Below are 25,406 nucleotides of genomic sequence, written 5' to 3' on the forward strand. Positions count from 1 at the left end.
TGATTACTTATTTCAAGCTATCCAGCGACAAACGGAATCTGGCACATCTCTATTGTGTTTCTGTTTAGGTGATTCGTTCTTTTTTTGTGTACGTTGACAAAATGTTGAAATATATAACCTTACTGTTAATGACAATGGAAAACCATTATTCGATTAATAAGATATAAAACTCCATATGGTTCCACTTGTGTGTCCTACATTTACAAAAAAAAAATACAATACGACGAAAGTTCTATTTCAAAAGCCCAGCTAGCTCAATTGTGTCAGTCAGATGATTGTCCAAACAAGGACACTTACACGGGCGTCAGTTTACATCCTCAAAATACTAATGTACAGGTAAAACTAGACTTCTCCCATCGTTATTCTTCCGAAACAAATGTATCACGGCTGCAGTATGATTAGTGTCAATATTGTTGTTATTGGTTGCACTAAGCTAGGCACCGATCACTGCAATGTTAGCTACTATTGCTAACTAGCGAAAGCTTTAGTTACGTAACCTGACGCATCATGACTATATACAATACATGACCAAAAGTATGTGGACACCTGCTCGTCGAACATCTCATTCAAAAATCATGGGCATTAATATTGAGTTGGTCCCCCCTTTGCTGCTATAACAGCCTCCACTCTTCTGGGAAGGCTTTCCACTAGATATGGAAGATTTCAGCGGGGACCTGCTTCAATTCAGCCACAAGAGTATTCGTGACGTCGGGCACGGATGTTGGGCGATTAGGCCTGGCTCGCAGTCGGCGTTCCAATTCATCCTAAAGTTGTCCGATGGGGCTGAGGTCAGGGCTCTGTGCAGGCCAATCAAGTTCTTCCACACCGATCTCAACAAACTATGTATGGACCTCGCTTTGTCCGCAGGGGCATTGTCGTGCTGAAACAGGAAAGGGCCTTCCCCAAACTGTTGCCACAAAGTTGGAAACACAGAATTGTCTAGAATGTCATTGTATGCTGTATCGTTAAGATTTCCCTTAACTGGAACTAAGGGGCCTAGCCTGAACCATGAAAAACAGCACCATTCCTCCACCAAACTTTACAGTTGGCAGTATGCATTGAGGCAGGTAGCGTTCTTCTGGCATCAGCCAAACCCAGATTCATCCGTCGGACTGCCAGAGTGTGATTCTTCATTGGTGAGAACGCGTTTCCCCTTCTCCAGAGTCCAATGGCGGCGAGCTTTACACCACTCCAGCCGACGCTTGGCATTGCACATGGGGATCTCAAGCTTGTGTGCGGCTACTCAGCCATGGAAATCCATTTCATGAAGCTTCCGACAAACAGTTCTTGTGCTGACGTTGCTTCCAGAGGCAGTTTGGAACTCGATAGTGAGTGTTGCAATCCGAGGACAGATGATTTTATGTGCTACATGCTTCAGCACTTGGTGGTCCCATTCTGTGAGCATGTGTGGCCTACCACTTCGCGGCTGAGCCGTTGTTGTTCATAGACATTTCCCCTTTACAATAACAGAACTTACAGTTGACCGGGGCAGCTCTAGCAGGGCAGAAATTTGTTGGAAATGTGGCATCCTATGACAGTGTCACGTTAAATCACTGAACTCTTCATTAAGGCCATTCTATTGTCTATGGAGATTGCATGGCTGTGTGCTCTATTTTATATCTCTCTCAGCAACAGGTGTGGCTGAAATAGCCAAATCCACTCATTTGGTGTCCACATACTTTTGTATTTAGTGTATTACCTAACGTTAGCTGAAGGGACCAATGGGGCTAACACATGAATGCTTATTGTTTTTATTAGCTAGCTAGGTATCTGTCAGCAATAATCTGTACCATGCAAGCCTTGTAGTTAGCTAAATTATTCTATTTCCAATTGATACTAAATGGCCCCAGGCTATTTCTGTAGCCAGCAGATCCGACCCGGTTGCTTACAGCTGCCCTAGGGTCGGACAGGCTTCCTGTGTAGATTAAGATACTGCAGAGCTGGCGCAAGATATGGCCTGGAAACGTACCTCACTCCAGGGATGAGAAATACGTTGTACTCCGAATTGTCCCATTATCCAACTGTTACACCGAGAAGATTGAACGACTACTCGTTTTTTATCAGTCGTTCAATCTTCTCGGTGTAGCAGTTGGGATAATGCAACAATTCGGAGTATGACGCATTTCTCATCCCTAGATTGTGTTATGTTTTCCAGGCCATATTTTGCACCGGCTCCACGGGGTCTTAATCTACACTGGAAGCCTGTCTGACCCTAGTGCAGTTGTTAGCAAGTGGGTCGGATCTGCTGCCTATAATTTCTGTAGAAATTGAGAATGATAGCTTGCCTAGTAAATCAGACTGTGATGCAAGCTTTCTGGGTGCACAGTCTGAATTAAAGCACTGCAAAGACTTGGAAAGTTTCCATACAAGCCAGATTACTGTACTGGTTGTCCCTGTTTGTTCTTATTAGGGTTGAAATTAAAGAAGAATTATCCAAAGGAAAGTATCATTAAACCGACTTTTCATAACTCTGGTGCTGCCATTGAAGTTTCTACCACCAGGCACATGTGCAAAACCGTGTAAACACCTGCAAGACTTTCAGTTAGTATGCGCGCATGCACTTCCGTCTTGTGCACCTGCCGTAGGTGATGAGCAAGCAAACCATGACAGCCACACACAGAGACACTTGTGTTTTAAGTCGCGTTAATAACACTTTCGTGTGGGTATTTTCTCTCATATTTCCATCCGAATAACAACAGTCACCGGACAACATTCTTGCTAGTAAAAGGACTGTTTGGAATTTTTTGTCGTATATGTTCGAGAGGAAGGAAATTCCACACTGATTGGAAAGGGGCAAAATGATAGTTTGAGATGCATATCTGGTATACATGACACAGGATGTGATTGCGTTCTTATTATTGTACATATACTCACTACTCTAATTTGAATTGGTTCGTAACTTCTTTCATCTGCTTTCAGCTGAGAAAATGAAGAAAAACAAGGGAAAGGTGAACACCACCACTGAGAAGGAGTTTGTATTTCGGTTCAGGGCAGGGAGGAATGTCTGTGTCCTCAAAGTACCTCTGCAATTCCCTGTCCAAGAAAATGTCAGTGACCTTCATGGACGACTTATGCTGCTGCACAAAATACCTTGCTTCGTTGAGAATGGTGAGATTTCCATTTAACTAAATAAAATGAAACTTTGTCTCTTCTATTCATCCAAACATACCGTTTGGTACTAATCATTTAATGTATCTTGGTTTAGAACTGAAGAGCACACTGTCCACCTTTATTGAGAGTGAAACCATCCAGGACTATGACAGAGGAGCAGAGTTGGCCCTACAGAGACTGACAACAGGAGAGGTGGACATCAACCAGCTTACAAACACATGGGCTAAGGCCTACTCTGAGGTAAAAGCAGAACTCAAAACCAAAGACTATGTTTAGAAGCATATTTTCATGTGAACTTGTTTGTCCCTAAAACTAACCCCGCCCCTGCTTCTGTCCTCTCGCTTCTTCTCCCTGATCCCTCGCTTCTGTCTGATCATGTCGCACCCGCCGAATTATATATATATTTTTCATTTCCTCATGTTGTTCACCTCACATTACAGAAGTGGATGACACTGTTGGATGTATGAGACTACAGTGCAATCTGTATTCTTATGTTATTTTCTGTATGGAACAATCCAATTATCTGAAAGATGAGCTAGAGAAGTGTTTGCGTACTGTGCCTCCTGATAATATGATTATCTCCCAGTGTCTGAGTTGTGGTCATAGATCATTATATTGATACAGAAAGTCAGTGAGTCACAGACAGTTGACTGTTCCTTAAGTTTCGGAAACAATGTATCAAATTAGATTGGAAAGATTTGCTAAAAGTTCTCGGGAGTTGCCAAGATGTAGTGTTTGTCTTTGAGTTGCAGCTCATCAATTTTATACAAGCAAGACCTGCGTCGTCATTAAAATCATGAAAACATCTGTGATCTGATGAGAGAGATTACTAGACATGGTGGCTTTTACTTTAAATGGATGAAAGCGGAAACTCCCTTTGAAACAGAATATCTTCCCTATTTTTTTGTCTTTAAAGTCGACAAGATCATCGGCTTCATGCACTTCAAAGTTCTGGACTTAAAATTCTGCTGCCACTTGCTCAAGCACTTGTAAAAATTAACAAGGCTGGCGCTCCAATAAAGCTTGGTTGCTCACTGCTGTGATGTGTACAGGGTAACCATTAACATTTGGACGCTGTCCAGTGTATTTGAAGGAACTGCGAAGGTCTTTTTAATGTATATCATGTTTGCTGCGTAAAGGTCCCTGGACTTATATTAATAGAGGAAGACTCTAAACTTTTCTATGCCCATTCTAAATATGGCACAAGTACAAGGTCCCTCTCGTAGCTTCCCCTCTATTACGTTCGTTAAGGAGAATCGCCTCTTGCTTTTCACACTGTCCACTCACAATTGTTGCCCGGGTCTTTCGTACAGCACAGTCACTCACTTTTTCATTTCCTACAATTTCCTCTGATCTACTGAACAATGTCTTCCTGTGATTTTCCTTTACTCTCAAAAGGTTACTCCCAGACGCCATCATCCTCTTTTCCTTGTTCCTATTTAGACAACGCTGGAACATGCTCGTCCTGAGGAGCCCTGCTGGGATGAGGACTTTGCAGATGTTTACCACGAGCTCATCCATTCCCCGGCCTCTGACACCCTGCTCAACCTGGAACACAACTACTTTGTCAGCGTCTCAGAGCTCATCAGTGAGAGAGACATGGAGCTGAATAAGTTACAAGAGAGGTTGGTATGATCATAGAGATAAGTCCTCAATTGCAAAGGAGCCAATTAAGTCATCGTAGTTGAAGTTAGTTTCATATAACAAATGCCTAATGCGTTTAGCGTTGTTCTGTTTTTCTCAACTCCCAGACAGGCAGCAGAGATGGACAAAGTCATGCAGGAGCTGGGAAAGACCATGACTGACCAGGATGTAAATGCAGTTGCCTCTCAACACTTCGATGCCCAGCAGGTAAGACACAGAACCAGTCAGTTTGTCCGTTTGAGCTACAAGCATTGCAATGCTCTATGCACAGAGCTACACAGTCATGAATATTCACGATTGGTCATTCCTCTCTCTGGTCAGGTGCTGGAGAACAAGTGGGCCAATGAACTGAAACAGGTGACTCATATTCAGAAGCAGGAGTATCAGGAGTGGGTGATCAAACTGCACCAGGACATGCAGAACCCCAATAACAGCACTATTAAGTAAGAGAGAGAGAGACTGTTGGTGCCTATATGTGTGTTTGCGTGCTTGTGAATGCATATGTGCAGAAATGTACTTACTCTCAAGTAGCTTTTTAGGGGGGTGCAAATCAGCAGGTTTTTTTCTGTTCCTTGAAATCCTACTAACACTTTCAAGGCTCACAGTGAAGCAACATTGGTTAAATCAAGATAATGAGTAGTCGAGTCAGGTGGTTAAGTGCTTGGATGGGAAAGAAAGCTTGCAGACACAGTGGAATGACATCTGCACACAGCAGCACTTTCAAATGCACGCTCAAGAGGCATTGAAAGAGCATCCTTGCTGATTTTATGTTGTTGTTATATATGGTTTACTCCTTTTTTTGTGCAGTTCGTCAGTCCCAATGCACCTCATCTGGGGTTTGATTGATAGAATTTATTTGACAATTTGTAAAATACATACATGGTGACGCCTCCACATACAATTTAAGAAAATCATCAAGGATAACACAAAGCTTAACAGCTTATTTTCATTGTGGTCCTTTTGAAGAAGGGAAGGTGAAATACAACAAGGTTAGGCGGCGATTGTAATGACAACAGACAATGACAGACACATTTGTTGTTTGTTTCACAACATCTGATAATTAATACAATTTCCGTTCCTAATAAACAACTATGGACAGGTACATCTCCCTTGTCTCACATACCCTTAATATATAAACAGTATATATATCTATATACATGCATACATGCATACATACATACATACATACATACTACAGGTCAACCGATTATGATTTTTCAACGTTGATACAGATTAATCGGCCGATTTTTAAAATGTATTTGTAATAATGACAATTACAACAATACTGAATGAACACTTATTTTAACTTAATATAATACGTCAATCAAATCAATTTAGCCTCAAATAAATAATGAAACATGTTCAATTTGGTTTAAATAATGCAAAAACAAAGTGTTGGAGAAGAAAGTAAAAGTGTAATATGTGCCATGTAAGAAAGCTAACGTTTCAGTTCCTTGCTCAGAACATGAGAACATATGAAAGCTGGTGGTTCCTTTTAACATGAGTTTTCAATATTCCCAGTTAAGAAGCTTTAGGTTGTAGTTATTATAGATAGGACTATTTCTCTCTATACCATTGGTATTTCATATACCTTTGACTATTGGATGTTCTTATAGGCACTTTAGTATTGCCAGTGTAACAGTATAGCTTCCGTCCCTCTCCTCGCTTCTACCTGGGCTCGAACCAGGAACACATCAACGACAGCCACCCTCGAAGCATCGTTACCCATGCAGAGCAAGGGGAACAACTACTCCAAGTCTCAGAGCGAGTGACGTTTGAAACGCTATTAGCACGCACCCCGCTAACTAGCTAGCCATTTCACATCATTACACCAGCCTAATCTCGGGAGTTGATAGGCTTGAAGTCAATCAGCAGAGCTGCTGGCAAAATGCATGAAAGTGCTGTTTGAATGAATGCTTATGAGCCTGCTGAGCCATCACTCAGTCAGACTGCCCTATCAAATCATAGACTTAATTATAACATAATAACACACAGAAATACGAGCCTTAGGTCATTAATATGGTCGAATCCGGAAACTATCATCTCGAAAACAAGACATTTATTCTTTCAGTGAAATACGGAACCGTTCCGTATTTGATCTAACGGGTGGCAACCATCAGTCTAAATATTCCTGTTACATTGCACAACCTTCAATGTTATGTCATTATTACGTAACATTTTGGCAAATTAGTTCGCAATGAGCCAGGCGGCCCAAACTGTTGCATATACCCTGACTGTGTGCAATGAACGCAAGAGAATTGACCCAATTTCACCTGGTTAATATTGCCTGCTAACCTGGATTTCTTTTAGCTAAATATGCAGGTTTAAAAATATATACTTCTGTGTATTGATTTTAAGAAAGGCATTGGTGTTTATGGTTAGGTACACGTTGGAGCAACAACAGTCCTTTTTCGCGAATGCGCACTGCATTGATTAAATGCAACGCAGGACACTCTAGATAAATTAGTAATATCATCAACCATGTGTAGTTATAACTAGTGATTATGATTGATTAAGTTTAATGCTAGCTAGGAACTTACATTGGCTTCTTACTGCATTTGCGTAACAGGCGGGCTCCTCGTGAGGCAGGTGGTTAGAGCGTTGGACTAGTTAACCGTAAGGTTGCAAGATTGAATCCCTGAGCTGACAAGGTAAAAATCTGTCGTTCTGCCCCTGAACAAGGCAGTTAACCCACCGTTCCTAGGCCGTCATTGAAAATAAGAATGTGTTCTTAACTGACTTGCCTAGTTAAATAAAGATTTAAATAAAGGTGTAAACATTTTTTTTAACCGAAATTAACGATTTCCGATTGTTATGAAAACTTGAAATCGGCCATAATTAATCAGCCATTCCGATTAATCGGTCGACCTCTAATACATACATACACAAGACAGTCACAATATAATAAACAACAGGCACCAAAAAGGCAGACCATATCCTATCACGGACATTTCCCTCCCTGTCACCTACTTTAATCTTACCACTCACTTTTGAGACATGCTACTATTTAGCTATTTTTTCAGTGAGAACTTGAAACAACCTATGGAGGTTATACATTTAAAAATTACTCTGAAGATTATTCCAAAGAATGGCAGCCGAGTATACATTTTTTTCCCTATACCACTTTTAAATCTAAAAGGAACAACGTCAGTTTCTCTCCTTCCAGTTGAATAGTTATGGTTATCCCTTACTAAATTAAGGTAGTTATATAAGTACCTGGGGACCATACTGTGGACAATCTTATGTACAAGACACAATTTTATCTGAGCCACTCTCTCCTCCACTTTAAGCCATCTAAGGCTTTCAAAGTGGGAGTAGTCAAGATGTGTGCTGGAAGTTTAAGAATAATCATGACTAAATTGTTTTAATACATTTTTTAATATCTTGGTGGCACGATTGTACCAGGAAGAGCTTGCATAATCAAAGTGGCACTGAACAAGAGCCCCTGCCAATGTCCCCATTGCATTCTTATTCAGATATTTGGAGGTTCTTGCCAGGAACCTAATTTTATGGTTCACTTTGGCGATAACATATTATGCCATGCTCTCCCGTCAGATGGTTATCTTCGTAGCCCTGTGTCCACTCATCTTCCAGTCCCAGATCTGTTTGTGCTGTTTAGCCAACTTCTATGCTCATTAGCGTGGGCAAGACGGCAGACACAGGTCCGGGACAAGGCTAGTCATCTTGTGAACCCTGCCCTTTACAGTGTGAGGTTGTGTTTGTCAGTGAGGAGATCAAGGTGCAGCCCAGTCAGCTGACAGTGGAGTCTGAGCCTGGGGCCAGGCTGTATGAGGAGCAGCGACAGCTGGAGGAGAGCTTCACCATCCACTTAGGTACTATACTGTCTGTGTCCCCATGGAAACACTGCTGCCTGGTCCAACAAGCCTATGATAAAAATGAACCCTGATGACAGCCACTGGATTTATACTTTACTTCCTGACATCGTAAAATGTAAAGACGTCCCATACGTGTTGAGTGTATATTTTTGTTTGTTTCTGATGTATTTTGACGGTGTCGTCCAGGTGCACAGCTGAAGACCATGCACAACCTGCGGCTGGTGCGGGCAGACGTGCTGGACTTCTGTAAGCACCGTCGGCATGGCAGCAGCGGGACCAAGCTGCGGCGGCTGCAGACTGCTCTGTCGCTCTACTCCTCGTCCCTGTGTGGCCTGGTGCTGCTGGTGGACAACCGGGTCAACTCCTATAGCGGCATCAAGAGAGGTGAGAGGTCAGGGGCCAAGGGTCAGTGGTCAACATTAAGCAGGAGACCACACTGTTAGGCCCTGTTAGTTACATGAGAGTGTAAAACCCATTTATCGTTACTGAATCAATTCAATCTTTCTTATTGCCATGACCACATATGAAGATGTTTGGCTTGAGGACACCAGTGAGTTAGATGTTTGAGCATGACGATAGCTCATAAAGGTTTTGTCACAGAACATACGCCAACCCCTAACCTTCATAAACATTGTGAGATTGTAAGACTCCTCATCATGTGTTTGTGTGTGTTCCCCAGACTTTGCCACAGTATCTAAGGAGTGTACAGACTTCCACTTCCCTCGGCTGGAGGAGCAGCTGGAGGTGGTCCAGCAGGTGGTGCTTTACGCCTGGGCTCAGAGGAGCAGCAAGCACAAAGTTCAGCCGGGTGAGTCAGTCACACACACACCAACAGGGATGAAAATGATTGGCACCCCTGTTTTCAATACCTTTCAATACATCCCCTTGCGAAGATAACGGCACTGAGCCTTTTTCTAACTGTTTTACGAGGAGAACACATTGGGAGGGATGTTAGACCATTCTCCATACAGAATCCTTCCAGATCCTTGATATCCTTCGTCTGCTCTTATGACTTCCCACTTCAATTAAACCACAGGTTTTCAATGGGGTTCTAGTCTAGAGACTGAGATGGCAATAGTAAAATGTAAAAAAAGACTTGTGGTCAATTAACCATTTCTTTTTGGATTTTGATGTGTGCTTGGGGATATTGTCTTCCTGGAAAATCCACTTGAGGCCAAGTTTTAGCCTCCTGGCAGAGGCAAACAGGTTTTTGGATGAAATGTCCTGCTACTGGGTAAAGTTCATGATGGGGCTCCCGAGTGGTGCAGCGGTCTAAGGCACTGCATCTCAGTGCTAGAGATGTCACTACAGGAACTGGTTTGATTCTAGGCTGTATCACAACCGGCCGTGATTGGGAGTCGCATAGGGCGGCACATAATTGGCCCAGCATCATTAGGATTTGGCCGGGTTAGGCCGTCATTATAACTAAGAATTTGTTCTGAACTGACTTGCCTAGTTAAATAAATAAATAAAAATAAAAATCATTTTTTTGTTGTTGACCTTAAAGGTCCAATGCGTCCGTTTTTATCTCAATCAAAAAATTCCTGGGTAACAGTTGAATTACCCTACTGTGATTATTTATTTTAATTTTAAATGAAAACAAACAAAAATAGTTTCTTAGCAAAGGGCAATTTCTCAAGCAAGAATTTTGCTAAAACTGGGAGTGGTCTGAGTGGGGAGGGTGAAAACTAAGAATTAGCTGTTATTGGCAGAGTGGTTTGGAACGCTCTTGCTTATTGGCCAGTCAAGTTCTTCCACACCGATCTTGACAAACCATTTCTATTTGGACCTCGCTTTGTGCACGGGGAATTGCCATGCTGAAACAGGAAAGGGCCTTCCCCAAACTGTTGCCACAAAGATGGAAGCACATTGTATGTCATTGTATGCTGTAGCATTAAGATTTCCCTTCACTGGAACTAAGGGGCCTAGCCAGAACCATGAAAAACAGCCCCAGACCATTATTCCTTCTCTTCCAAATTGTACAGTTGGCACTATGCATTGGGGCATGTAGCGTTCTCCTGCAAACCAAGATTCCTCCCTTCGGACTGCCAGATGGTGAAGCGTGATTCATCACTCCAGAGAATGTGTTTCCCCTGCTCTGGAGTCCAATGGCGGCGGGCCTTACACCACTCAAATTGACACTTGGCATTGCGCATGGTGATCTTAGGCTTGTGTGTGGCTGCTCGGCCATGGAAACCCATTTCATGAAGCTCCTGATGAACAGTTATTGTGCTGACATTGTTTCCAGAGACAGTTTCGAACTCGGTAATGAGTTTTGCAACCAAGAAGAGACCATTTTTACGCGCTTCAGCACTCGGCGGTCCCGTTTTGTGAGCTTGTGTGGACTACCACTCCTAGACGTTTCCACTTCACAATAGCAGCACTTACAGTTGACCTGCCCAGCTCTAGTATGGCAGAAATTTGACGAACTGACTTGTTGGAAAGGTGGCATCCTATGACGGTGCCACGTTGAAAGCCACTGAGCTCTTCAGTAAGGCCCTTCTACTGCCAATGTTTGTCTATGGAGATTGCATGGCTGTGAGCTCGATTTTATACAGCTGTCAGATCCTGGCCCAGTAAAGTCATGTTTGAACAAGGGCAAAGTAAATGGCAAACTGGACATATGTGTTAGGGATTATGTCAGGAGGAAGGACAAGGCTCTTTTGACATCATTGCCAACGTGTGTTGTTGGAAACCTCTGTCAAGATCCGTATAACAATCTCCATTGAATGGCTGTTTGAGTGGAGAGCTATCAGAGAGCTGAGTATGGAAACAGTCCTCCTGGCTATCAGGCCTTATATGGATGGGCCTGTGACCTCTGTTGCTATTGTCATTTACTTCCTGAAAGGTCATGTTTGCTCACATGTTTTCCATACAGGAAATTCTTAACTCATCTCTTGTTTTCCTTTTGACAGAGGTTCCTAGGAATGGAACTAATACTGAAGATAAAATCAAAAATTTGGAAAGGAATCCCTCCAATATCTTACCAGGTAAAGTTGACTGAATATATGATTTTGACAAATTCTTTAAGGGACGAATCCTGACATTGTGAACATTTTACGTAAAGATGCACTATGCAGAAAACGCTCTGCCATTTCCTGGTTGTTAAAATTCTAATTGTTTTCCTTATTTCAGATTGTGACAAAACAAGCAAGTATAGTGTAGAGAATTTCGTTCTACCCCTGAACAAGGCAGTTAACCCACTGTTCCTAGGCAGTCATTGTAAAAAATAATTTGTTCTTAACTGACTTGCCTAGTTTAGAAATAGGCTTTCATAGGGCCTCCCGAGTTGCGCAGTGGTCTAAGGCACTGCAGTGCTTGAGGCGTCACTACAGATCCGGGTTCGATCCCGGGCTGTGTTGCTGCCAGCCTCGACCGGGAGACCCATGGGGCAACGCACAATTGGCCCGGCGTCGTCCGGGTTAGGAGAGGGCTTGGCTGGCCGGATGTCCTTGTCCCATCGCGCTCTAGAGACTCCTCTGGCAGGCCGGGCGCAGGCACGCTGACACGGTCGCCAGGTGTACGGTGTTTCCTCCGACACATTGGTGCAGCTTGCTTCCAGATTAAGCGAGCAGTGTGTCAAGAAGCAGTGCGGCTTGGCAGGGTCGTATTTCGAAGGACACATGGCTCTCGACCTTTGCCTCTGCCGAGTCTGTACGGGAGTTGCAGCGATGGGACAAGACTGTAACTACCAATTTGGAAATCACGAAAATTGAGGGGGAAAAAAACACACACAAAAACAAGTCATAGGCTGTCATTTCTAATACCTTATCTTACTCCCTAAATTCTCTTCTGTCATGGTCTCAGGTGAATTTTACATCTCCCGCCACTCCAACCTGTCTGAGGTCCACATAGTGTTCCACCTGTGTGTGGATGACAACGTGCGCTCAGGCAACATCACGGCCCGGGACCCTGCCATCATGGGCCTCCGCAACATCCTCAAGGTCTGCTGCACTCACGACATCACCACCATCACCATCCCTCTGCTACTGGTCCACGACATGTCAGAGGTGAGAGAGAGCCTCATATTATGTGTGTAAAAGGAGAAGATCATTTACCTCGAGGTCCCAGAAGTCAGATGCATAATGCATGTACAGTGTTGTAAGTTCAGGTCACCAGCAGTTACCATTATGCTACATTTTGCATTTATGAACACCAATCAAAATCGTTTTTTGGGGTCCAGCATGTTGGTGATGTTTAATAGGAAAGGGTTGTGTGAAGAGCTTTGATAACGTATTAGTTAACTGTACAGTTATATGGTGTAAACCCAGTGAACTGTACTGACCACTCCTGGTTCCTTGGTTAGATGATTAGTGGGGGAAGGAGAAAAGGATGGAAAAATAGACTGAGGAAGAAGGAAAAGCGGAGTAATGACGGTGTTATTTCAGGCCTTAGGAACTGATTTGCCCCTCCTGGCCTGCAGTTAAACAGTGCTGCTGACCTGGGTTCAGATGCTATTTCAAATATCTCAAATGATTTGAAATTACTTTAAAATACTTCCAATATAAGTAGTTGATTTAGGCCACAAGATTTAAAAATACTCAAATACACAGAAAATAAGTATTTAAAAAACAAATAATCAAATACACATGTATTTGAACCCAGGTCTGCAGTGCAGTGGGCTTCATTCAGTCTGTTGTCTCCATTCCCAGTGTCATCCTGACATGTTCCTACCCTCCCCGATGGCACATTCACAAGCCTTTGATACTGTCTCTCATTTCTACTTCCTCCTCCACGTCTCTCTGCTTGTTTGTTCAGTGCAACCTCGGCAGTGTTCTGGCCTGTTCAGCTCTGGTTGTGAACTCTCCTTAGCATTTCCTCCATTCAGGAGTAGATGATGGAAAAGCGTGAACATTTGTGAGTCGTGAACATTTGTGTTTACTCAAACTGAGTATACAGCACTCTGTACACACAGAGGAGGGTAGCGATAGCATTGAAAGACAGCAGCACTCCTGAGTCCACATTGAGCAACCCAGAACCTGAGAACAGCCATTTCTCAAACAAGCTGCTGCCTGATGTAGACCTCCTCACTGCGGTGCAGAGAGGGCCCTTTCCTTATCGTGCCACTACATGCCTGATGAAACGTCTTCTCTCAAGTCAAAGCAAGAGCGTGTTCACAAATGTATTCTGTATAGTATTCTCACTTCCTAAGGTGCAGGAACCAGTCTCTTTTTCAGTTGAAAGCATTTCCGTCGGGATTCTTCTTTTCCAGTACTTTTTCCAACTGAAGAAATTGTACTTTTGCCCAGCTCAGTTTATATGTACAGTGACATAATGACCAGCATAAATGTTTATTCTTTATGAAAATAGGCTTTTTGACAACGTCAGGCAGGCAGAGTAGAAGGGAACAGTGAGGGTGACAGAGGATTAGTGTGTTCCACCATCCTGTGGCCTGACTGACTCCTCTTATTCTCTCACCTGCAGGAGATGACCATCCCGTGGTGCCTGAAGCGGGCCGAGCTGGTCTTCAAATGTGTCAAAGGTGAGATAGTAAGACGCACCAGTGGCATTTTCCCCTCGTGTCTCCTCTGAGACCTCTCTGTCCTGACTTAAGATGTTTCCCTCTGCAGGTTTCATGATGGAGATGGCATCGTGGGATGGAGGGATCTCACGGACTGTCCAGTTTCTAGTTCCACAGGTAAGAATAGGTCTGCTGGTAAACTGGCCAGAACCTTGATGACTCAGACCTAGCTTGCACTGTATTGCAGAATATATACAGTACCAGTTAAAAGTTTGGACACCTACTCATTCCAGGGTTTTTCTTTATTTGTACTATTTTCTACTTTGTAGAACATTGTAGAATAATAGTGAAGACATCAAAACTATGAAATAACACATGGAATCATGTAGTAGCCAAAAAACACATTAAGAAGGAAAGAAATTCGACAAATTAACTTAACAAGGCACACCTGTTAATTGAAATGCATTCCAGGTGAATACCTCATGAAGCCAGTTGAGAGAATGCTACAAGTGCGCAAAGCTGTCAAGGCTACTTTGAAGAATCTCAAATATAAAATGTATTTATATTTATTTAACACTTGTTTTTGATTACAACATGATTCCTTCACTATTATTCTACAATGTAGAAAATTGTTTGTTTTTTTAAAGAAAGAAAAACCCTTGAATGAGTAGGTGTGTCCAAACTTTTGACTGGTTGTGTGTGTGTGTGTGTGTGTGTGTGTGTGTGTGTGTGTGTGTGTGTGTGTGTGTGTGTGTGTGTGTGTTTGTATTTATCTATGCGTGTGTAGGATTATTTATATGACTTGTTTTGGTGAGAGCTCTTATTTCTCTATAGAACCATTCCCTTTATTAATGTGTCTCTGTTACAGGTTAGTTATATAAGTCTATTGTTCTGAGGGAGGATCCCTATAGACTGGGTTGCCTATACTATGCTTACATGTTGACAGGCTGAGGGGATAAGACCAGCATCAAGGGTTATAACAGCTTTTACGTCTGCCAGCCTTACGCTCCGATACCATTCAAAATAGAACTTCTAAAACAGCATTTTCTACACCTCAAACGAGACACGTACTGTATGCTCTCTAAATACGAGTGTTGTGAGAGACGTTAATACTTAAAATGCTTATTAGAAGGCCTGTTAGAGTTGTGACCTAACATGTTCCCTATGAGAGCCATAGCTGTCAGAGCGCACATGATTACAGCATCTTGACTGGTCCCACAGGAAATGGGACACCGAGCTAAAGGTGGCGCGGAGCTAAAGGTTCCTGCTTAGGTTAACTCTTGTACACAAATAAGCGACAACAACAAAAATGTTGCGAATTTGTATGTTAAGAATTTCCCCCAAGTTGATGTTGTGCATGTAAGCCGTTTGTGTCCGTTTAGGCTACTCTGTTGGAAAGACATCTGTTCCATGCATGCTCACTAAGCATTGCTGTCTGTGTTTTATTGACAGAGTATATCGGAGGAGATGTTCTACCAGTTGAGCAACATGCTGCCTCAGATCTTCCGCGTCTCCTCCACCCTCACGCTCACCTCCAAACGCTGAGGGAGACACAGGACCAATCACATTGGCTTGGAAACTGTCAACACTGAGTTCCAGCAAACATATTTAAATAGTTGCATTTCACAGGGGTTAGTGTGATGGATGACTTTATCAACCCCCTTGCATAATTAGCATCTTGAGGCAAGGCGGCATCATCTCGGGGCAAGGTGACATCATCTTGCCAAAAAGATAGATTGTGTTGTTGTCCGAGACGAGCATTATGCAGTTTTGTGCATTGCAGTGAATTATAGTGACGGCTGTCTGTCATTATTCCTCTCCACTCGAGTAACAGCAGAGGGCACTGTTCTCAGAGACAAAGCCCCCAACTCTCTGATAGATGTTTATTCTACTTTGTGCCTAAACATGGACTTTATCTTTTATTATGAAACTTACAGTTGGCATTAAAGTTGCACCCTATTGAGCATACACAAGTTCAGCACTTAAACTTTTCGATGTGGCATTCCAATTTACTCTGTGTTTTACACCTCGGCGGTAAATGTTTTTAGTAGAAATGTATGTAAGGAGTGTTAACTGTTTCAAGGAGAATGACAGGCTGTGTATATAGTCACAAACTTACATTTCTGATCTAATGTGAATCTCATCTCTGTGAAATGTTTCTGATTTGACATTATTTACATTTTTTTTACTGGGGCCTGAAGCACTGGAGTATAGTCTACACCATATTGCATTATTTTCTGTTTAGGAATAATCCACGATTGGCTAATCTCCCTGAAGCTAATATGACATAGTAATTGCATTCCATTTCTGCTTGGATTAAGTTATTTTAGGTAGATGAAATTATTATTATTGTCAGACACTCAGGCTCCCGAGTGGCACAGTGGTCTAAGACACTGCATCTCAGTGCAAGAGGCGTCACTGCAGTACATGGCTCGAATCCAGGCTGCATCACATCCGGCCGTGATTGGGAGTCCCATAGGGTGGCGCACAATTGGCCCAGCGTCATCCGGTATTGGCCGTCATTGTAAATAAGAATTTGTTCGTAACTGACTTGCCTAGTTAAATAAAAACACTTTCCTGCCCTGAATATCAGTGTCAGTATTGAGATGATTAAACAGATCAAGTGCACTAATCAAAACAGTGTCTTTTTTTAAGTGAAAAACAGATGGCTGTTGGCATTCTCCCCCGAGCTCTCAAGTTGGTGTCGTGTTAACTTGCTGCACTTTTTATACCGTACTGCAGTGGTGAGAACCCACATAACGCTACGGAAATGTGTCACTGAATGCCTTGCATTCTTGCCATTGGTCTCGGTGGCCTTAAGTGTTGGGTTCCCTGGGGCAGAGGAACCATGGTGCCGAGTCAGCAGCATCATGCACCGGCCGGGCCCAGTGTTTGTCCTTCCTCCTCCCTGGTGTTGTGTGCAGCCAGGCAGCCTGGATTTCAGAGCCTCACACATAGGCCCTCTGACGAGGACAGCAAATCCCTGGAACAATTGACCTCCTAGGGGGGTGATTGGTTCCTGGGTTCAGGTACACAACTAGCCCTATGTGGCACGTTCATGTCAGACTAGTCTTGGTTTGACACGCTTTACTGACTTTATAGTTCCCCATGGGGAAATGTTGTTGCAGCATCATGTATGTGTTTAAATACAGTAGACAACAAATTGACAATACAAAATTCACAAGTTGCACTCAGTATATGCCAATGAAAGAGACTAGCCAGCTGACCTTACTGGGTGGATAGGAACGTTAGCCCGAGCTGTTTAGGAGGGATATCACACTTGGCACAAATTATTGTCTAGTTCTGTTTTTCCTGCTGGGGGTGGGTGCTCTGTTTACAGTACAGGGCCCTGGATTTAATCAAACTGGTAAACAAGACATGAATGCTCTTGCATAGCAAGAAATAAATTAATTAGAGATGATTTTAGTTTCACACTGTTGATTGATGGCTTTTTCTCTGCCAAGGAGGGTTCAGATATGAGTATGAGTATTCACTTGTATCTCGCGGTTATCTGTTTTAGTAACACTTTAATAATAGCTTTGTTATTGTGTAAAAGTGCATCCTGTCCACATGACGCAGAAGAGACTCTTATTGGCTCCTGAGAAGCTAACAACAGTGTGCTGTTTTATGGTACCGTGCCAATGTGGAGGATTGATACAAGTTTATGACTGTTATGCATAGAAACCATAAGAAACTCAACAGATTATACAGTGAAAATTGATTTTAAAGGAACGTTCCCAACCTCACCAGTTTATAATTGAAGTCTAGGGAATGGCCCCCGGGGGGCTAGATGTCAATGCATTAAGCATGGAGGTGACCACAGGGCTATTAATCTCTGCCTACTTTGGCTTCATTAATGTTAAATAAAGACTAGGCTAGTCTATTATTAATATTGGTAGTAGCTAGTGTTATGTTGCCCAACTCCTTATACCTCTGGGTAGGCAACATGATGGTCCTGACACCTGATTTCATTCAACATGTCTTCTGAAATTGTGTAACACTGAAGTATACTGACCCCGCAGGTGAAGAAGACGGATATGGAGGTCCTGGGTTGGCATAGTTACACATGGTTGGACGTACTGCCAAATTCTCTAGAACGGCGTTGGAGGCAGCTTATGGTAGAGAAATTAACATTCAATTCCCTGACAACAGCTCTGGTGGACATTCCTGCAGTCAGCATGCCAATTGCACGCTCCCACAACTTGAGACATCTGTGGCATTGTGTTGTGTGACAAAACTGCACATTTTAAAGTGGCCTTTTATTGTCCCCAGCACAAGGTGCACCTGTGTAATGATCATTCTGTTTAATATGCTTCTTGACATGCCACACCTGTCAGGTGGATGGAATATCTTGACATAGGAGAAATGCTCATGAACAGAGATGAATTTGTGCACAACATTTGAGAGAAATACGATTTTTGTGCCTATGGAACATTTCTGGGATTTTTTATTTCAGCTCAGGAAAAATGGGAATAACATTGCATGTTGCGTTTATATTTCTGTTCAGTGTTGATGTAATGTAAACATAGCTTTGTAATTTTGACATGTGTCCCATCTCTTTCTGTTTGAGTCAGTATTTAGAAATAAAAATAATTTCTTCAAATGCCCTATTGAGTTCACCATCAAAATAAAGTGATTCAACTGTTCGTGTTACATTGAGTATCTGATACATTGTATAATTGATAAGCTGATACATTGTGTCAATCGTATTATTACAGGTGGATGTAAAATAAAGGAGAGCAAAAAATGTTCGTCTTCACTAGAGTTCAGCATGAAGTCTACCATTGAGCCCCTCCGCACTCCTCAGGAAAACAGTCGCCTCCATCCTCCCATGATCTCTCTCCTCTCTTCCCCCGCTCCATAGAATCCCTCAACGTCACAGCAGTCCTTCCTACAAGTTGGGCAACGACGGAACATCGTGAAAAGTGGACAAGTTGCTGCATGGATTTACGGGAGTTGCGTCGACAAGGTACAGTATTTCGCAATTATATCTAAGAATTGGCCATTCTTATGCCGGGTTTGTTGTGGTATGCAACATACTTTCCGTGTTTCCAAATGTAGCGCTGCAGCTCGCGATAACTGAACTACTAACATGTACAACTTAGTAATTGTATGTTTATAACTTCCGCTTTATACAACGCGCCCACTGCAGGTTTATTGGTTTTGCTTTTGAAAAATATAATGCTTTGCTTTGAAGTCCTGTTGCGGTTATGGTCTTTCGAACGAACCTAAAGCAATGTGATGTTTCATTCAAAATGAGCGCATGTGTCTACGACGTTGTGGTTTTTGAGGACCTTAAGTTGTTTCTTACTGTCTTAGTTGCCATATAGTTTGCGCTCTATAAATTGATGTTGTGCCAAGTGCCATGGTGGCAACGAGTGTATACCGATTGCAATGGCAAATCAGTGGCTTTCTTTCTCCTCGAAAGCATTTTTTATCTTTGCTCTAAACATTTGGCGCTGTTGGGGTGACCCCTGCTGTTTTGACACATGGATGTGGGGGAGGAACCGTTTGCAAGTATTTTGAGGTCATAGAGATAAACCTTTTAAAATGAACTAATTGGTAAAGTGGAAAACGGTGTACTAACATAGTTGTAATTCTTCTATTATAGTATGTTCCAATTAACACGAACCAGGAATAGAAAAGAATATATATTTTAAAAAAGGGTTATGCCTAATACAAAAAAAATATTCATTCAACAGGGAAAGTAAATTGCTTTCACATACAGTGCGACATGACAAATCTCTCCCAAACAACTTCCACTTCATAAATCTGGAGATGAATTCACATGTTATGCTTGCTTATGCAACGAATGTTTTTAATTTTTTTTAAAGTAGATCACAACAGCTGACATTTCAATAACTTGACATTTTCATACTGTTGCCCTTATATTTTCAAAAGTAATTTAGGCCAATTTCATACATTCCTGGAGAACAAACATCATGATGTTTCGGGTCCTGAATGGCGCAGTGGTCTAAGACATTGCATCTCAGTGCTAGAGATGTCACTACAGACCCTGGTTCGATTCCAGGTTGTATCACAACCGGCTGTGATTGGGAGTCCCATAGGGTGGCGCACAATTGGCCCAGCGTCGTCCGGGTTACGGTTTGGCCGGGTTAGGTCTTCATTGTAACTAAGAATTTGTTCTTAACTGACTTGCCTAGTTAAATGAAGGTTAAATTAAAAGATATATATATTTTGAAGATGGATCCTAGACATTCAATCTGCCTAGAGTTTCAATTTAGCGATTGGAGTGACACATTTTCTCTGTTGTAGATTTAAAAGAACTGCTCCCAATGCTAGACGAATGACTGTAGAGCCATTAGTCAAATGGTCTGTGTTTTTTTCTCTGTTTCTATTTAAACTTCCCTGGCTGGAGAACAAAATAACAGGAACTAGGTAATGCACATTTTCCATGAGACTCATTCTGTAAACAGAGGTTGTCATATTACATGTGTATAAATGGCAATTACAACTAAAAGTTTCCAATGTTTTTAAATAGCCTACATATGGTGCTTTGGTTTTACCAGGAACTGAATGGCCAAACCCACAGTACTTACAAAGAGGATCAAAAGGTTAAACAGCTTCAACTCATGACAGAGGGACTTTTATTGTCTATGTGGCCATGACTCACGCTACCTCCGTACAAAGACCACTTGAGTGTGTTATTCGTGTATTTCAGTAAAATACAGACTTCCTTTCAGTCCTATTGCCTGAGTCGATCTCTCCTCTTCCATCCATATCAGCTTCTGCTCTGTTCTCAGCTAGTTACTGTGCAGTCCAGTTATAACGTCAGCAAATTTACATCTCACTTCCCAACCTATTCTTCCAGCCTAGGACTGATCATTACTTTAAATAGACTAGGGTTGTAGTATGATCCTGTTAATAATGTGATTTAGGCTAAACATTAACATCCAATAATCACTTAGCCTGCTAAGTAATATGCTGATTATCCCCTGGTAATAACACACTTATTAAAAAAATAATAATAATTGGATATGAAGAAAAAAATATCTTATTCAGAATATGCAATTAGGGACTGTGGGCAGACAAACACAGTATGTACAGTATGTTGGGCCATGGTTTTTCACCAGAGCCTGTAGTCGCCAATTGAGAGGGCCTTGGGTTGATCTTCTTAGGCCGCATCTACTCCATCCTGAAGAAATGTCCTTCACCCCGAATGCTCCTGCCTGACCAGCTGCACTGCTCCCTAATGCTGTAGCGAGCAGGATAATCACACACCACCCGGCAAGCTGCTTAAAACTACTCAAGACCTTTAAACACACATTGATAGATAGGCCTAGCCAATATCTCCTGCTACTCCTTGTTGTTAACCACATTGTAGAAGCATGTATTAGTGAAGTGTTGTTCCTAAGAAATAAGTTTAGCATGACCACTGTGAGTGAAATTAGCTCAATGCCTTTCACTGAGCTGAAAAACGTGTGTTTCAGTGGGCTTAGAGGCTATTCACTCCTCTAAGCTCTTCCTCCTGTTTAAAGCATTGTATGCTATACTGGTATCATATGATGCCATGAACAATCAGTGGTATGTAATCTACACAATGGTTGTCTAGCTTCTGAGAACTGCGTAGGCGGCTTGCATTGAAATCTTTGAGAGCACTCTGCCTGTTCATGGAATTGGATTTCATATTTTTTTTGTTTAGAGACTTTTACTTGTTGTCCAGACAGAAAATATGTATTATTAGGGCCTCCAGTATCAGTTTTTTAGCATTTTGTTGGTTAATATTATTGGCTAATATTATTATTGGAACATTTTCTTTCATTTGATCCATAACATCTAGTTGCCTTTGTTGATTTTCTTTCCATATGAGACTTTATCTTTGACCACACTTGAATATTAAAGATGGCTTTGGGTTGGAAGAAATCTGAGCCACTGGGCCCAAGCAGCTAAGACAGTTTTTACATTGACAATAGCAAAGGGATATTTTCGAGAAGTTCTTGAGAGACAATACTGTTGTGTAAACTTATAAGGATAATTCAGTTGCTAACGGAAGCTTGCAGTACCCCGGTCGGCCTTCAACTTGATATACTCAATGAGAGGGGGCAGTACTGAGCTAGCCTGCAACGTCACTTACTGGAATCCATGAGACGCAATCTTAACCAAAATAATTTGGCTTCAATGCGCTATTGATTCTTCACTTTGAAATCAATGGTGTCACGTGATTGATGGCTTTGTCCATTTATATATACAGTCATTGGTAACATTGTGTGGTGATTTTAGAGGTGAGACCGCAGAGAGACCATGTGAGGATATGATAGAGCCAAGTGACTTGGTGTATAGAGAGAAGAAGAGAGGGCATAGAACCGAGCCCTGGGGGACACCAATAGTGAGAGTACGTGGTGCCAACACAATTCCTCTCCACATCACCTGGTAGGAGCGACCTGCCAGGTAGGATGCAATCCAAGAGTGTGCAGAGCCTGAGAATCCCAGCCCAAAGAGGGTGGAGAGGGGGATCTTGTGGTTCACAGTGTCAAGGGCAGCGGATATATATAGGAGAATGAGAACAGAGGAGAGAGAGTCTGCTTTGGCAGGGTGGCAGAGCCTTTGTGACATAGAGAAGAGCAGTCTCGATTGAGTGACCCGTCTTGATGCCTGACTGGTTAGGGTCAAGAAGATCGTTCTGACAGATAGGGAGAGTGGGAACAAACTGTTGAATTTTTTCTTTCTTTTTTGGGGGTGGGGATAGATCAGCTATGAAACTAGCAGACAGATTTCTAATCCCCTTTTTATATATATTTTTTACCACCCCTCACCTAGTTGGAGGACCTGGTGGAAAACATTAAAATGCAATATATACAATATAGTGTCTTCCTTTTGTACTGGACTCCAAGTGCATCGTAAAGTCAACCAATCCCTCTCATTTTAATTGCACCATTCAGATGTCCACATCTATCCCAGTGCATTCGGAAAGTATTCAGACCCCTTGACTTTTTCCACATTTTGTTACGTTACAGCCTTGTTCTAAAATTAATTAAATATTTGTTCCCCTCATCAATATATACACAATACCCCAAAATGACAAAGCAACAACAAGGTTTCTATAAATATTTGCAAATGTATGAAACATAAACAGAAAAATTACATAAGTATTCAGACCCTTTACTCAGTACTTTGTTGAAGCGCCTTTGGCAGAAATTACTGCCTCGAGCCTTCTTGGGTATAAGGCCACAAGCTTGGCACACCTGTATTTGGTGAGTTTCTCCCATTCTTCACTGCAGATCCTCTCAAGCTCTGTTAGGTTGGATGGGGAGAATTGTGGCACAGATATTTTCAGGTCTCGCCAGAGATGTTCGATCGGATTCAAGTCCGGGCTCTGGCTGGGCCACTCATGGACATTCAGAGACTTGGCCCAAAGCCACTCCTGTGTTGTCTTCTCTGTGTGCTTACGGTTGTTGTCCTGTGGGAAGGTGAACCATCACCCTAGTCTGTTGACCTGAGGGCTCTGGAGCAGGTTTTCATCAAGGATCTCTCTGTACTTTGCTCTGTTCATCTTTCCCTCGATCCTGACTCGTCTCCCAGTCCCTGCTGCTGAAAAACATCCCCACAGCATGATGCTGCCACCACCATGCTTCACCGTAGAGATGGTGCCAGGTTTCCTCCAGATTTGACTCTTGGTATTGAGGCCACGGAGTTCAATCTTGGTTTCATCAGACCAGAGAATCTTGTTTCTCATGGTCTTGAGTCCTTTAGGTGCCTTTTGGCAAACTCCAAGCAGGCTGTCATGCGCCTTTTACTGAGGAGTGGCTTCCGTCTGGCCACTCTACCATAAAGGCCGGATTTGTGGAGTGCTGCAGAGATGGTTGTCCTTCTGGAAGGTTCTCCCATCTCCACAGAGGAACTCTGGAGCTCTGTCAGAGAGATCATCGGGTCTTGGTCAACTCCCTGACCAAGGCCCTTCTCCCCCTATTGCTCATTTTGACTGGGCGGCCAGCTCTAGGAAGAGTCTTGGTGGTTCCAAACTTCTTCCATTTAAGAATGATGAAGGCCACTGTGTTCTTGGGGACCTTCAATGCTGCAATCAAGTTGTAGAAACATCTCAAGGATGATCAATGGAAACAGGATGCACCTGAGCTCAATTTCGAGTCTCATAGCAAAGGGTCTGAATGCCTTTGTAAATAAGGTATATCTGTTTTTTTACTGCACCGTCATTTGTCTGTTTGTCTGTTAATTTGCACGATTCTTGCCATTCTCCTTCGACTGCTCTCATCAACGAGCTGTTTTTGCCTCTAAGACTGCTGCTGACTGGATGTTTTTTGTTTGTCTCACCATTCTGGGGAAACCCTAGACACTGTCGCGCGTAAAAAGCCCAGGAGGGCGGCCATTTCTGAGACATTGGATCCGACAATCATACCACGCCCAAATTTGCTTAGGTCACTTGTTTTGCCCATTCCAACAACCAATCGAATAGTAACTGAATGCTTCGATGCCTGTCTGCATGCTTTATATACAAACCATAGCCACGTGACTCACTGTAGGAGCGATCCATTTTCGTGAGCTTAAGGTGTTTAAGGTGGTTCCTATGCATTTTTTCTTTTTTGGACTATCTATACTGAGGGATGCTGAAATGCAATACAGACAGCTTGTTTAGACCATTCCCTTGCTATGCCCTTAGGGTAGATATGTCTCACGGTGGACATTTCTGTACTACTGAATATGCCCATCTGTGTTATAGCTAAGCTAAAGAGTGCACTGTACATATTGTCTTAACTTTGGCATCCGAAGGATGGGCTGTGATGCGCTTGTGTGTATGACCTCTTTGACTCCTTGTATGATGGCTAATCCTAATTGGTTGGAGAGACTATCATTTTAATCTGATTGATCCTCTATGCTTTTTCTCTCCCAATCCAATTTACCTCCTCATCAAACCCTTCTCGACTTCCTCAATGGCAAGAATAAACCCCCTCCATGCCAATCTGAGTGGGAACATTGGCACCAGTTCAGTACTGCAGTGGCTCTACCAACTGCGTACCTCTTCCATCTTTATTTGTGTTTTTAATTACTTTGTAGTTTCAATTTAATTACATGTGTTAATCCAGTGTCGTCTTTTTAAGTAGATATTTTAAAGGGAAAAGATGGTAGCAGATTGGCAAATAACACAACCATGAACATTTATGTTTGAAGGCAATCTCTAAAAATAGCTATATTTTATTGAGGGAATATTTTAATGGCTTTCAATTGGACTGGCAGACAAATCCAATTATTAAGGCCATGCTTGTTGTCCTTGTGCTTGTGTATGCTTAGTCTCTGCCTAGTCCCCAACAAAAAGAGAGCCTCTGCTTTTGGACGTTAACAAGGCGACGTTCCATCTTAACTCCTCCTCCACATTTACTGGA

At 42.5% G+C, this 25,406-nt stretch overlaps 2 protein-coding genes across 3 annotated transcripts in view; both read left to right on the top strand.

The window, feature by feature from the left end:
- The first annotated feature begins 232 nt into the window (after positions 1–232).
- LOC112252581 (protein C12orf4 homolog) lies at positions 233–16,684 on the top strand. Of its 2 annotated transcripts, XM_024423921.2 has the most exons (14): positions 233–336; positions 2,920–3,108; positions 3,206–3,351; positions 4,555–4,736; positions 4,863–4,962; positions 5,077–5,198; positions 8,482–8,588; positions 8,778–8,975; positions 9,271–9,399; positions 11,507–11,581; positions 12,399–12,601; positions 14,016–14,073; positions 14,162–14,229; positions 15,505–16,684. In XM_024423921.2, the coding sequence occupies exons 2-14, from the start codon at positions 2,928–2,930 to the stop codon at positions 15,595–15,597; spliced, it is 1,662 nt and encodes a 553-aa protein (XP_024279689.2). In that variant the 5' UTR covers positions 233–336; positions 2,920–2,927; the 3' UTR covers positions 15,598–16,684. The 2 variants fall into 2 exon arrangements, with proteins under 2 accessions (XP_024279689.2, XP_042179224.1); XM_042323290.1 differs by lacking the exon at positions 233–336 and having other exon boundaries at positions 2,957–3,108; positions 4,510–4,736.
- A 2,185-nt stretch (positions 16,685–18,869) lies between these two features.
- The window catches only part of LOC112252582 (solute carrier family 45 member 3), a 49,332-nt gene continuing 42,795 nt past the window's right edge, over positions 18,870–25,406 (top strand). The window contains exon 1 of the mRNA XM_024423923.2: positions 18,870–19,021. The gene's annotated coding sequence lies outside the window, so the exon portion shown is untranslated. The remainder of the gene's footprint in view (positions 19,022–25,406) is intronic.

Source organism: Oncorhynchus tshawytscha, linkage group LG06 (assembly GCF_018296145.1).
Source record: "Oncorhynchus tshawytscha isolate Ot180627B linkage group LG06, Otsh_v2.0, whole genome shotgun sequence".
Classification (NCBI taxonomy): domain Eukaryota; kingdom Metazoa; phylum Chordata; class Actinopteri; order Salmoniformes; family Salmonidae; genus Oncorhynchus; species Oncorhynchus tshawytscha.

Excerpts from the sequence above, each read along its gene's own strand:
- LOC112252581 (XM_024423921.2), top strand. The coding sequence starts at position 2,928 with ATGAAGAAAAACAAGGGAAAGGTGAACACCACCACTGAGAAGGAGTTT. Across the intron at positions 4,737-4,862 it reads CTGAATAAGTTACAAGAGAG|ACAGGCAGCAGAGATGGACA; the intron begins GTTGGTATGATC and ends CTCAACTCCCAG. Across the intron at positions 8,589-8,777 it reads GAGCTTCACCATCCACTTAG|GTGCACAGCTGAAGACCATG; the intron begins GTACTATACTGT and ends GGTGTCGTCCAG.